At 37.5% G+C, this 13,822-nt stretch overlaps 1 protein-coding gene across 2 annotated transcripts in view; it reads right to left on the reverse strand.

Moving 5' to 3' along the window:
• The window catches only part of dnai1.2 (dynein, axonemal, intermediate chain 1, paralog 2), a 346,056-nt gene that overhangs the window by 69,100 nt on the left and 263,134 nt on the right, over positions 1-13,822 (reverse strand). For both annotated transcript variants that reach the window (XM_039759139.1, XM_039759138.1), the window contains one exon: positions 2,793-2,880. In XM_039759139.1, coding sequence (XP_039615073.1) covers positions 2,793-2,880 — 88 coding nt within the window. The remainder of the gene's footprint in view (positions 1-2,792; positions 2,881-13,822) is intronic.

Below are 13,822 nucleotides of genomic sequence, written 5' to 3' on the forward strand. Positions count from 1 at the left end.
GTGGGGAGAATGTAAAAACATCATATTAATGACTACTTGGTTCTGGATTGTAAGGTAGTGATGTTAGTCACTGCACTGCCATACCTTCTAATGTAAAAATCATTAGAGAAAAATATAAGAAATAAGGGCCTCTAACCTTAGAAGTCACTACTGGACTGACTCTGATCAAATCTAAAGCACATTAATATAATGGTGTTTTGTAAAAATTAGGTCTTTATCTGTATTCTGCACAAGGGATAATTATAAAGTACAGTATACTGCACAAGGAATTAACTAACTAAATGGATATGAAAAAGGAGAATATACAAAGAGAACAACTCTGAGGATATGTTTGTGATTTATTAAACACATGTTTACTTTTGTGTGAAACACACACAGATAAGCTAATTGCTCAGTCTTTTGGAACATAATTTAAAAATATTTAAGAATAAGGATGCTTTAATGCATAATGTTGCAGGTTGAAGGTAAATATCATATAACAACTTGATAACCTAGATCATCAGCTTGACATGGCTTATGCACTTTAGTGATTCTCAGAGATAGGGCATCTGGAGCTTTGTACTTCTGGTAGGGTCTGTCTTGGTGGACAGGTTTGGGGTGAAAGGTCAGACAAAGAAGGGTTCACAATGACCTCCATGAAGATAGATACAAAAACAGTGCACACTATTCAGAGTAGGATTACAGGGAACCATTTCTGGAGCCAGTCCGGGGGGTAACATTTACCAGCAAGCTCCCACTGGTCAGGAAGGCCACTTAACGTGGTCTAGCGCAGTCCAAAATGAAGATCTGAAGCCATCTTGGTTGAGGGACAGGTGTGATGCCAGTTTGCTGGCACTAATAGGGGGCAAAAACTTAGATGGACTAGACCTTGCCAAAATAGACTTGCTTTGGGAACTTGAAACTATACTTGTTTGGCGGGAAAGGTGCCTGAGCTGGTGCGAGAGGTGGAAAAGTACCAGCTAGATATAGCTGGTATTATTTCCACACACAGCATAGTTCTGGAACCAAAGTTCTTTATGTGAGGGTGGTCTCTCTCCTACTCTGGAGTCCTGATGTGTAAGAGACCTCAGATGAGTGTGCTGTGTATTCTCCAGTGAACAAATGGTTTGCCTCAGTCCAGCTATGAGTCATAGAGGAAAACCTATGACTGTTTGTGCAAATGAACCAAACCAACAGTTCGGAGTACTCAGCCTTCTTGGAGAAAATGGGTGATGGGGTTGAAAGGGTGCTGTCCACCGACACAGTAGTTTTAATATCTGTGGTGTTAAATGGGTCAGAGCAACTCATGGCAGAAACCTAGGGGTGAGAGAAGCTGTCAGTCTAAAGAAGGTGGCTTTCAGGGTAATGCTTTCTGTGAGACTCAGTTGAGAGGTACCGATAGGGCAAAAGGACTGCAGATTGTGGAAGCAAAAGCTCAAGCATGGAAGGAGGTCAGAGAGGCTATGAAAAAACAATATCAGATTGCCGTGAGGCTGTCCTATGTCTCAGGAAGGGAAGGCATGACCTTGCCCAGACTTTGTTAACCAGGGATGGTGAGGTCCTGATCTCTTTTGGAAGAAATTTTTGAGTGGTGGAAGGAACTCTGCAAACAGGTGTAAGTGCCCTCCTACCAAAAGGCAGCATTGTAAATGCTGGGTGGTGGGGATTCCATCACTGGAGTGGTTGTAAGTCTGCTGGACTGGATGAAATCTATATGGAGATGTTGAAAGCGCTGGGCATTGTTGGCATAGTGTAGATAATGTATCTATTCAATGTTGCACAGAAGGCAAGTAAAACAACCTCAGAAAGGTAGACTAGTGTGGTGGTCCCAATATTTAGGAAGGGTAACCAGAGTGTGTGATCCCACTACATTACACTCCTCAGCCTCCCAGGTAAGACATATATGCAAGGGTGCTGGAGAAAAGCATCTGTGAGATGGCTGTGCCAAAGATACAGTAGGAACAATGTGGATTCCGTCCTGGACATGGAATAGTAGACCAGCTCTTCGCCCTGGAACAGTTGCTGGAGGGGGCACGGCAGTATGATAACCCAGTCTACATGTATTTTGTAAATTTGGGAAAAGCATATGTTGTGGGAGATGCTGCAGGGATATGGGGTATCAGTGCTGCTAATGCATGCTATTCATTCCCTATATGAATGCAGTGAGAGATGTCTTCAAATTCTCAGCGACAAGTCAACTTTTTTCACTATCGGTATCAGACTCTACTAAGGCTATGTGTTGTCATCACTCCTGTCTTTGATTTCCATGGACAAGATATCAAGGCACATCCAAGGATTTAAGGGTGTCCAGCTGGGGAGGCTATGGGTAGCATTGTTGCTTTATGCAGATGATATTGTCTTTTACATCCCATCTAACTCTGACGTTTGAATGATTCACTGTAGGGTGTGAAATGGCAGGGATGAGTATCAGCAACTCCAAGTCTAAGGTCATGGTTCTCTCTCTTGGAAATGAGTAGATTGCTTTCTTCAAGTGAGAGGGAAACAAATATTCTTTGTGGAGGAGTTCAAGTATCTTAGAATCATCTTTATGAGTGATGGAAAAAAGGAATACAAGATTGACAAGTGGAATTGGAGTGGCAGCAGCTGTTCTACAGGCACTGCACCGGTCAGTGTCGGAGAAGGAGGAGCTAGCGGAGTTCAAATACAAAGCTCTTGATTTACCAGTTGATCTACATCTCTGTTTGTATCTATGGTCATGAGGTATGAGTAATGACGATAAAATGAGTTAAAAAAAATTATAAGAGATGAGACTTGTCAACTGGCATTTCAAAACCTAAAGCTTACATACATACCCATAGTTGGCAGCTGGTCATCCCCCTGTCCTTCCAGAGCAACACCATCCACTGACAACTTGATGACATCCATATACATTAGCTCATTCTAAAGGTCAAAAAAAGATGAAAACCTCTATTAATAGTTGTCTTTGGAAGATCTGGAATCATAGGAATAGCAAATTAACAAATGGTATAGCAGTAATGTGAAAGTTTCAGAATGGTTATAAAAAACCTTTGCCACAATGAATATGGTTTGAAAGGCTTTTTAGGAAAGTACATCAAAACATTTAGAATTCAGTCATATTGATGAATTTTAATATTCATGGATGTTTCCTAAAATTTAATTAACTTATTTAGACAATTCACTGAAAAACTCTTTGCTCTACTTTTGTAGAATTGTTCCCATTACATAGAGGAACTAATTTATTAAACTGCAAATAACTCACACTTTCAAACAACAAATGTTAAAAGAAGAGAAGGGAGCGTAACAGACTGAGTCAAATAAAGTAACTACTGTGTACACGAGTAGTTGAACGAATGTGCATGGTTTGGACCGGTGCAATGAAAGCAATCAATGAAATTAGAAGAGATACAATATGAATATTTTTATGTAACAAGAAAATAAAACTTTTGGGGCTTGAGTTGCCTTGAAAGCTTGCATATTGCAATCTTTTTAGTTAGCCAATAAAAGGTGTAATTTTGCTTGACTTCTCAATACATTCATAATGGCTAACACGGTACAACACCCTAGTAATAAATAAAATTTTGAAAAAAAATAAAAAACAAACATGAAGCATTAAAGAAAAGGTGCAGTGAATCAAATTACATTACCAATGGGTAAAAGGCTGACAAGTTTACTCACACTAATTAAAAGCTCTAACACTATTATATCAGTGTTGACACCAGTATAATGTTTAACATATGATGGTCCAAGTTTGCATAAGAACCTTTATCAGTTACAGCTCTTGTAAAAGGATGTTGAGGGGAGCTAAGCCAAGGAGAAATAAAGGACAAAATTATGCAGCTAAGACTTGCATTTAGAAGGATGCAAAAAAGAACTGTTTATATATAAAGGCATAGGTCAGATGCCCGAGAGCAAGAGGAATTGGAAAAACAAAATTTAATGTAATTCAAAAATATATATACAAAGCAAGGATTAGTAGGAGGAATAACAAAAGAACACAATTGATAAAAACAATCCCTATTGATTCTCTTAGTCTTCCTAAGTATTCTAATCACACAGTCTATAACTACAATAGATTACTAATCTATAATACATATTATTTATTAATTAATTATGTATCTTTCTTCTGTAAGTGTGGGATTATTTTTTTATCTTTTGTGTATTATTATTCATTATTCTTATCTAAATTTAATTTGTTTATCTTTTGCATGTAATAACTTCTTTGCCATATTCTAAACCAATTTGAGCTATATCCTTTGTATGAAAATGTGCTATAGAAATAAATGTTTTGGTTGTCCATCTAATGGGAAGTCTTTCTGCTTCAGTATTACAAGCATCTCTATTTCTCATCTTTCTTTTCCCAGTCAATATACCCTTGCCCTGAATTATTTCCAAAATAAAAGTTTACTGCAGCACTGTATGGAACAGTATTTGTATATCCCAGCTAAGAATCCCTACTATGAAAACCCCAAAGAGCTGGAGTGCCCTCTGAAAATTCTGAAAGTGTCCTACAGCTACCAGTGACAGGTGTTTCTCCAAACCAAGCTCACACTTCATGGGACAGGTTTACCTAACCTAGCCTGCATCTCAAACGTTATAGCAACTCTTTGTTGGACATGAAGACATATCCTCTAAACCTACTAATCAAAGATCTCAGTAATTACTTTCAGGGGCTGCAATGCAAATATAAATCCTCAGTCAGAATTCCCACTAGTTTATATCTCATTTGTTGTTTATGTTATTCCTTATTTTTGCCTTTCTGCAAGGGCCTTATAGTTCTCCTTCCTTGGCATAAAGCATTTTTGATGCCGGCAGTTTTGGTCTTGGTCTCTACAAGGCAAATGTCATTATATATATATCAGTAATGCAAGAGTTAGAAAGGAGTTTCCTATCATAGAAATAATCTCTTTTACTGTATGTAATTTTAGGTTTAAAGATAGAACTTCCCAGACACAAGAGCAAAAACTTTGTTCTTGCCATTCAAAATATATACAAACTTGTGTTATGTAGTGACTTGAACAAATTAAATTTGGATTATATGATCATCTAAGTTTTATTTTGGAAGGCAGGCACTTGGTATAACTATTGTGGATTATATAAGCATGACCTTTTTGCTTGGTATTTCTATATAGGTTTTTAAGTTTTGTATACACAAAACTTACTGTTTTAAGTGTGCACCCATTTCAATTATACATAAAATAAAATTAACAATTATTAAAAAATAGTCTTCTTATTGAGTATCATAGCTGCTTAAATCACTGTTGTGACTAAATGAAAATTCCCAGAATTGATGATTGTTCAACATTGGCTTCTTTGATTCTTTAATTTAATCCACTTACAAAATGTCTACTGCTAGAATTAATAATGCCTATTTTAAATCTATCAAACACATAATAATAATAATAATAATAATAATAATAATAATAATAATAATGAGTGCATAATCTCATTATTCTGTATAATGTTTTGCAGACTAAACTTGTTTTATATTTTAACCTTAAAACATTTGACTTATCTTTAATATGTGATGAAGCAATTCATTGTCTAATGTTTTCAGAGGCATAGTTTTTTAAAATGTGTTTCGTTTTTTTTTAACTTCAAACATTTTTCTTGGAGATTTGATAACAAGAATAATGATATTTTAAATATGGCTTTTTGTTGAATCTTATTATATTTATGCTTTTGTTTATTCAGGGTGTCACCACTGTTTCTATGACACCACAACTCGTTGCTAAGGGGTGCAGTCTTGAAAATCATATCAGGCATCATCACCAGCACAATAATATTTAAGCTGGTGCCATGGCTTCTGTGTTGTCAAAGTTTGAGGACAGAATCTCACAGGAAAAATATGAAGTTTTACGCAGTGATTTGTTTGAGTAATCTGAAAGTATAAAGAATTCCTGCTTATAACTTCCTATGATTAAGATCATTGATATTCATTTCAGTTGTGGCAACTTCCAAAGCTTTGGTTCTGCCATTTGAAAATTTTAATTTTAAAAATCTCTTTACTTCTCCTATGGTTTCCCTTTAATTTCTTATGCTCAACGGTGCACAAAGAGCCGGTCAGGCGCCTTGCAGTTTTAAAATATTAGCTCCTTTTTATCGCAAGTATCAAATCCAAGGAGGATCAGTAAGAAAAAAAAACTTTAAATACCACAATAACCAATATAAACATGTGTTTCTAATAACACGGAAGCCTTAGAAGTTCAAATCAGTCAATTTAACATATGGGAGGGGTTAATTTTTCACTGTACAGAACACTTCAGTATATATGGAGGAGCATACTGTGAGTTTCTTCATAGAGAAAAACCTTCATGGGACAAAAAATGTAACATGATGGAGGAAGTGAGCCAAGTTGCAACATCACCATAAATCTCAAAGATCTCTTATCACACCTTCTCTGCATTCATCAAGGTATGCATGCAGAAAATTTTAAATGCCACAACAAAGACGACACTGGATCTGAGAAAAAATATTATTTGTAATGCTGGACAAAGGAACAGTTTCATTATTTAAAAAATGTTAACAAGTGAAAACTAGTTCATAGCAGTTGGTCGTAAAAGCATTTCATTTAACACATGTGGGGGTGGGGCACAGATTAAGCACCTTTCGCAGTACTTCAGGGTCACTTGTCTATTGCTAAGGTCCATCAGCATGGGTGTGTGGCTGCTAGTGAGTTTCACAGGTAGAGATTAGATAAACTCACAGAATAAGTGCAAAATGGTGTTGCCACTAAGCCCAGATAAATGTTGGCAGGTAGAAATCGGAGTGTGTAGACACCTGCCACACTACAAAACAAATGGGAAGGCCATTGAATCAAGTCACAGAAGAGGAAAGGGGCATTTAAGAGTGGCCATGGAAGGGGTTAGCTATTTTGGTCAATATGGTACCAACAATGCTTTTAAGGGCCAACTAAAATCAGATTTGCCTCAAGTGTGTTAGTAAAATTGCTCCACCTCTCCCATTCTCGTGTCATTACTTAACAATTCTTCTTAACAAATGTTTTTTCTATGAATCTGATTATGTATACTTTTTGTGTATTTTCGACATATCCTACATGACTAGTTTATAGAGTTTTTTTTAGTTTTTTTTTTAAATAAATAACCTCTGCACTTGCAGCTTAGCGAGGGAGTGTGGTATGCAAGGCCGATCGGTTACTGGGGACTTCATGATGTGGGCAATACTAGCTTAAGTGCACAGGTGAGGAGTCATCCGCACACGTAATTTTTCCTGAGAACTGCTAATTCCCACATCTGATCCACGTCCCCGTGATAAATAGAAGTGCGAGGCGGCTAGGGGGAGAACAGGAAAGAACGGGAGGTAAATGGAGAAGGAAGCAGGTAGAGGAAAGCCAGTGCAGGAGAGCGAGTGAGAGAGAGAGAGCAGATTCGATGGAGCAAAGGCAGGCAGCTGGGAGGTGAACCACTGCAGAGGAGTGTTTGGCTGACACTTGGGGCTGAAGAAAGCAGTCACTCCAGCTGAGCGATCACAGAGCTGGAGTGACTGGTATTGAAGATTACTGGCCGTCGAAAGGCAGCGGCAGTCGTGGAGGCTTTGGGCTGGTTTAGCCCCAGCGTGAGCACCCTGGCTGCTGGGGAAAAAACCCAAGTCTTGGTCCAGATGGAGCCCGACGTAACCAGGGATCAGAGGGGGTAACCGGACCAGTGTGGAAGGCAGCTGCACCTGCAGGTAGGGTGACTCCCCTGTTGAGAAGCCTGATGGGAAAAGCAGGTAGAAAGAAGAAGGCACCATGCTTTGGATTTTAAGAGACTGCTTCCAGCCATTGCTTTAACCTTGTTTGCGTTGTTTTTAAAGGACTTGTTTTTTTACTAATGGATTTTAACCTCCACTAATTCACTCGTTTTAATAGATTATTTATTTAAAGAAGACTTTTGATACACTGCACTTTATTTAATTTGAATACTTTTTTTTTGTGTTTGCTGGTTTTAAAATATCTCTCACCTTACGTGCAAGAAGAAATGAATACATTTAATATAAACAAGAACTCAGAATTTTAAAAAAAATTGTTTTTATTTTATTTTAACAGGCCGGTTAATCCGTCGGCCAGTTAATGCAAGGCCAGTTAAGAGGGATCGTGCTGTAGTTGTTAAACCTTTAATGTTTACTGTTTCATTTAGAAGGGACCTTAAGGAGGATTGATGGCCTTGAAAATCATCCAGTTCCTCAATGTTTGTTTTTTGTATTGTCCCTCATCAATGTGATGCAGTGCCAAGTCATCAATATGTACTAAGGCTCCCGTTGGAACTTATATCAGAATGGCATGATTGGGAAGCACTATGGTATTGGCCAGATCACATCTATCAAATGTTACTAAAATTGTTGAATGGGATAAGCTGACTAGCCTCAAAGATCACACCTTTTCTGCTGTGGTCTCCACAAATTCCCCCTCGCCTGTCAGCGTCGCCCTACATTTTTCCATTGCAGTCTCTTCTCTTAACTGTAGCAGAACTCTCAGTGCATCTCTCTATGCTTTGTATCTGCTTTTTGTTCTTAATTTGTGTAAAATTGTTTCTTTTTGTTTTCTTTTACAAGTATGCAAGTAGTTATTTCTATAAAACGGTTTATAACATTTGCGAAAGTTTCTTACTTTTGATTGTTATCGCCTTTGGAATCTAACGGGACACTAGCGCACTACCTGCACAGGAAATCCCAGGTGTGTGGCCGGTGCTGTTCTTTTACAGCTGGGATGCACTTCTATCAATGAGACCAGCTACCAGTTACGACCCATGTACTACTAATATACTAGACGAATTAAAATCTTTGAAACCCAGAAAGAGAGGAAAAAGAGGAGGACTACGAGTACATCTGAGACGGAGAAGTTTTAAAACACCTTTGCCAACTATCATCATGAGCAATGCACAGTCCTTGTGAAATAAACTGGACGAGCAGAGAGCATCTCTACGATACCTCCACGAGATGCTGATGTGGGAGCTGCAGAATCAACGATTCTTGAAACTAGTCATAAACTAGAAACCAAATTACCTGGTTCTTTCAAACTTGTGATGGGTGATTTTAATTTATGTAATATGGAGTCAGTATTACCAAATTACCATGAATATGAGAATATTAATACTAGAGGAGACAAAACTTTGGACAAGTACTATGGAAATGTCCCTGGTGCCTACATATCGCATCACAGTGCAGCCCTGGGTGCATCTGACCACATTGTTATTCATCTACTTCTGAAGTACAGGTTTAGGTTTAGTTTATTTATATAGCACATTTACAACAGCCACACGACTGACCAAAGTGCTGTACATTTAGAAACATCAACATAAAATAGAAATATACGATTTAGCCAAAAGAAGCACAGCAGAGACACATAAAAATAATTTGTATAAATATATCTATACATATACATATATCAACACATACACACATCTAGGTAGGCAAAATAAAGCCTAGTAAGCCAGAGAAAACAGATGTGTTTTTAAAATAGATTTAAAAATAGTCAAACTAGGAGCCATTCGGATTTCAACAGGCAGATCATTCCAAAGACGAGGCACAATTACCGAGAAAGCACGGTCACCTCTACGCTTGAGTCTGGAGTGTGGAATTAAAAGAAGGTTCTGATCACAGGATCTCAAACTTCTCAGGGGGGTATATTGGTGAAGCAATTCAGATAAATAGATGGGTGCTTGTTGGTGTAGTGTTTTAAAAACAAATAATAAGATTTTAAAATGTATTCTGAATTGAACAGGCAACCAATGAAGGGACTTCAGAAGCGGAGTCACATGATCCATTTTTTTCTTTTTTAAAAGAAATTTAGCAGCTGCGTTCTGGACCAATTGAAGACGGGCAATTTGGGATTTCGAGATGCCATAATAAAGAGAGTTGCAATAGTCGAGGCGAGATGTAATAAAAGCATGTATGGCCATCTCCAGGGTCTTGTCAGTGAGATAAGGTTTAATTTTTGCAAGCGTGCGAAGCTGATAAAAGCTAGATCCGATCACGGCAGAGACTTGTTTGTCAAGTTTTAATGAGTCATCTAACAGGATACCCAGATTCCGAACCTGTGAAGACCTGAAAGCTGAAAAAGGTCCCAGGTCAAATTCCGGGGCCTTCATATGTTCAGAAGGGCCGAAGACTATCACCTCAGTCATTTAAAGATAAGAAGTTTTGGGATAGCCAAGATTTAACTTCATCTAAACAAGATAACAAGGCATTCATAGCCAGGGGATAATTTTTCTTAAAAGGTAAATAAATTTGTGTGTCATCAGCATAAAGGTGAAATGATACCCCATGATTTCTAAAAATAGAGCCTAGAGGTAGCATATACAGAGAAAATAAAGTGGGAGACAACACAGAGCCTTGAGGAAGACCACAGGAGAGAGAGGACGTCGAGGAGGAGAGGTCTCCTAGCCTAACCACGTATTTCCTATCAGATAAAAAATGACTGAAACCATTTTAAAACTTTGCCAGAAAGACCCACCCAGGACTCTAGTCTATTTAGTAATATCGAATGATTAATAGTGTCAAAAGCAGCTGATAAATCTAATAGAACAAGGACCACAGAATCCCCCGTATCAGTGGCTAAAAAGATGTCATTTAACACTCTCAAGAGGGCTGATTCGGTACTGTGGGCCGCCTTGAAACCAGATTGAAAATGCTCAAACAAATTGTTTAAAGCAAGAAAAGATTGAAGTTGGAAAAACACAATCTTTTCCAAAACCTTAGAAAGAAACGGTAGGACCGAGATAGGGCGATAGTTTTTTAAAACTGACAAATCGAGTGAAGGCTTCTTGAGGAGGGGAGTAACAGTAGCCACTTTCAAATTAGAAGGAACCACGCCTGTTGAGAGGCACTTATTAAAAAAGGACGCTAGGCCCGGTCCGATCGAATCAATGATTTGTATTAAAAATCTAGGATGGATAGCGTCATATGGAGAGGAGGATGGCTTCAGTTTAACAATAGTATCTTTGAGTGACTGTATAGAGACTGGTTCAAAAGTATCCCAAGACATAGACAATGGCAGAGGAGCAGACTGCTTGGTAGAGAAGATATGGGCTCCCAGACCAGGTTTACTTACTTTGTCTTTAAAAAATCTCGAGAAGTATAAGCAGGAACTGAAACAAGAAAAACCAGCCATACGAATAACACAAAACTGGTGCAAGGACAGTGTAGAGGAACTGCAGGAATGCTTTTCCTGTACAAACTGGGATGTGCTGATATCTTCACAGTCACTGAATGAGACCACGTACACTTTTAGTGAATATACTGTATGTGATTCTATGATCATTAAGGAAAAAAACTGTGAAGGTGTACCCAAACAGTAAGCCATGGATCACTAAAGAGGTTAAAGCATTACTATTGGAAAAGCAACAGGCACATCAAGAAAATAAGATAGAAGATAAGCAAATTTTACCACAAAGGATTAACAAATTAATTAAACAAAATAAAAATATGTATGGGGAAAAAATCAAGAGGTGGTTTAACGATAACAATCCAAAGCAGGTCTGGAAGGCACTAAAATCAATCATAGAACTGGGCTCTAAAAAGAGTGTGAATTTTCTAGCCAACAAAGACCACAAGCTTTTAGCAGATTAACTGAATAACATTTTTGCCAGATTTGAAACAAGTGATTTCAACACCAAAAATAAAGAAATAAAGGAGATGCTTTATAAAAACACCAGAAATTCTGTTGTGATGGGGTTCAGGTTAACTGAAGTAGAGAAAGGCTTGCAGCAGATTAAAAAAAAACAGTGCAGTGGGACCAGACAGCATATCAGGTCAGCTTTTAAAGTCTTGCTTTAAACAGCTCTCTCCAGTTTTTAATTTGGTTTTTAACTGGTCTCTATTTTACTTAATCTGTGAAAACAATCAATCATTACCCCTGTATCTAAAGTTTCTAGGCCAAGCTGTTTAAATGACTACAGACCAGTGGCACTTACCTCTATTCCATTTATTGGCTAACTAAAAGATTACAATATGCAAGCTTTCGAGGCAACTCAGGCCCCTTCTTCAGGCCTGAGTTGCCTCGAAAGCTTGCATATTGTAACATTTTTAGTTAGCCAATAAAAGGTGTCATTTTGCTTGGCTCTTCTCTACATTCATAATGGCTAACACGGTACAACACCCTAGTACTCTATTCCAATGAAATGCTTTGAACATTTGGTGAAAAACAGACAACAATCTATTTTCCCACTGTGCAAACTTGCATCAAATCTACACCTTTCTTGATCAGCCTGGTTCATATGTCAGAGCACTATTTTTGGATTTTTCTTCAGCGTTCAATGCCAAACAGCCTCATATACTGATTGGGAAACTGAACAGTATGAATGTAAACCCATTTATTACACTATGGATTCAGGACTTTCTTTTAAATCATTCACAGACAGTTAAAGTACAGGACACTTTTTTTAATAATTATTCATTCAAACACAGGAAGTTCGCAGGAGTGTGTCTTATCACTATTACAGTTTACTCTGTACACAAATGACTTGAGACAGAACAATGACCACTGCTCAATTATCAAGTATGCGGATGACACCATGCTCAGAGGACACACATCTGGGGAGGATGAAAGCCACTATCTAAATCAAGTGGACTGTATGGTAAACTTGTGCAATAAAAACTCTCTCACTCTGAATGTAAAAAAGACCAAAGAAATGATATTTGATTTTAAGAGACAGAAATTTGTGTGTTCACCCATTGTAGTTCTGGGGGAGGAGGTAGAAACAGTGACTGAATATAAATATTTAGTAAATTACCTAGATAACAATCTTAACTGGAATACTAATACAAAAAAAATATTCTCTAAATGCAACCAGCACTCCTCAATAAACTCAAACTATTTAAATTAGACAAGGACCTCATCTTATCATTTTATAGCAGTCTGATCCAGTCTGTGATCACTTTCAGTTTCATTACCTGGTTTAATTGTCTGACAAACCAAAACTCAAAAAACTCCAGCAGATTACGAAGTATGCAGCTAAAGTTATTGGGGCTGATGTAGATGATTTGACTAGTGTGTGTCAGAGGGCAATGTTAAAGAAACTGGAAATCATCTCAACTTAAACTTCAGTAAATCAGGAAGGATAGTCGCTTTGAAAACCTACACAAATCGCTCCATAAATTCCTTCCTTTCTTGTACCATACGACTTTTCAATAAGAAATATCGGAGATAATGATGAAAGTTTTGATATATATCCTGTAACCTTTTTTTTGGTGTAAATATTCATTATCTAACTTTACCTTAACGTGTCTTGTTTCTATTTGTTTCTTTTATTTCATTCTGTCTGTTATTAGATTCAACTGAGAAGGCAAATTTCATGTTTTTAAGTGTAAACATGACTAAATAAGGAAACATTAAACCTTAAACCTTAATTACATAACCATTGTTTAGTGTCTCTCTCATTTTAGTACAATCATCAAGGTTTGCTACCTAGTGAATGGTAGGGTCAGAATCCTGATAAACAACTACTGGGGGTGTTTTCAACCTAAGGTAAACATTTAAATCCCAGAGTAGTGTCGTGGATTTAAAATTTTGTATTTTGCCCACAAAATCCAACATTAACTTAATTTTACACAGACAGTTAACATCAAAGTGTCCTCAATTCCTGAACTGAATTAACTTAAAACAAATATTTTACTCAGAGGGACAGGATGAACTTAACACTTAAAGAGAAAAGGATTAAAAGCATCTGGTTTGCCTGAAATGTACCAGTAATTAATCATAGTAACATCTGTGAAAATGAAACAGAAGCCAGGAAATGGCTAGGCTAGCTGTATTAATTACTTTATAGACGGCAAAATTGTGGGCGCCCCTAGGACTAGAAATTGCCAAAATGTTTAGAGCTTGGGAAAGGAAGAAATTCGGATATATTTAAAAGATCCAAAAGTT

Source organism: Polypterus senegalus, chromosome 7, assembly GCF_016835505.1.
Source record: "Polypterus senegalus isolate Bchr_013 chromosome 7, ASM1683550v1, whole genome shotgun sequence".
Lineage (NCBI taxonomy): Eukaryota > Metazoa > Chordata > Cladistia > Polypteriformes > Polypteridae > Polypterus > Polypterus senegalus.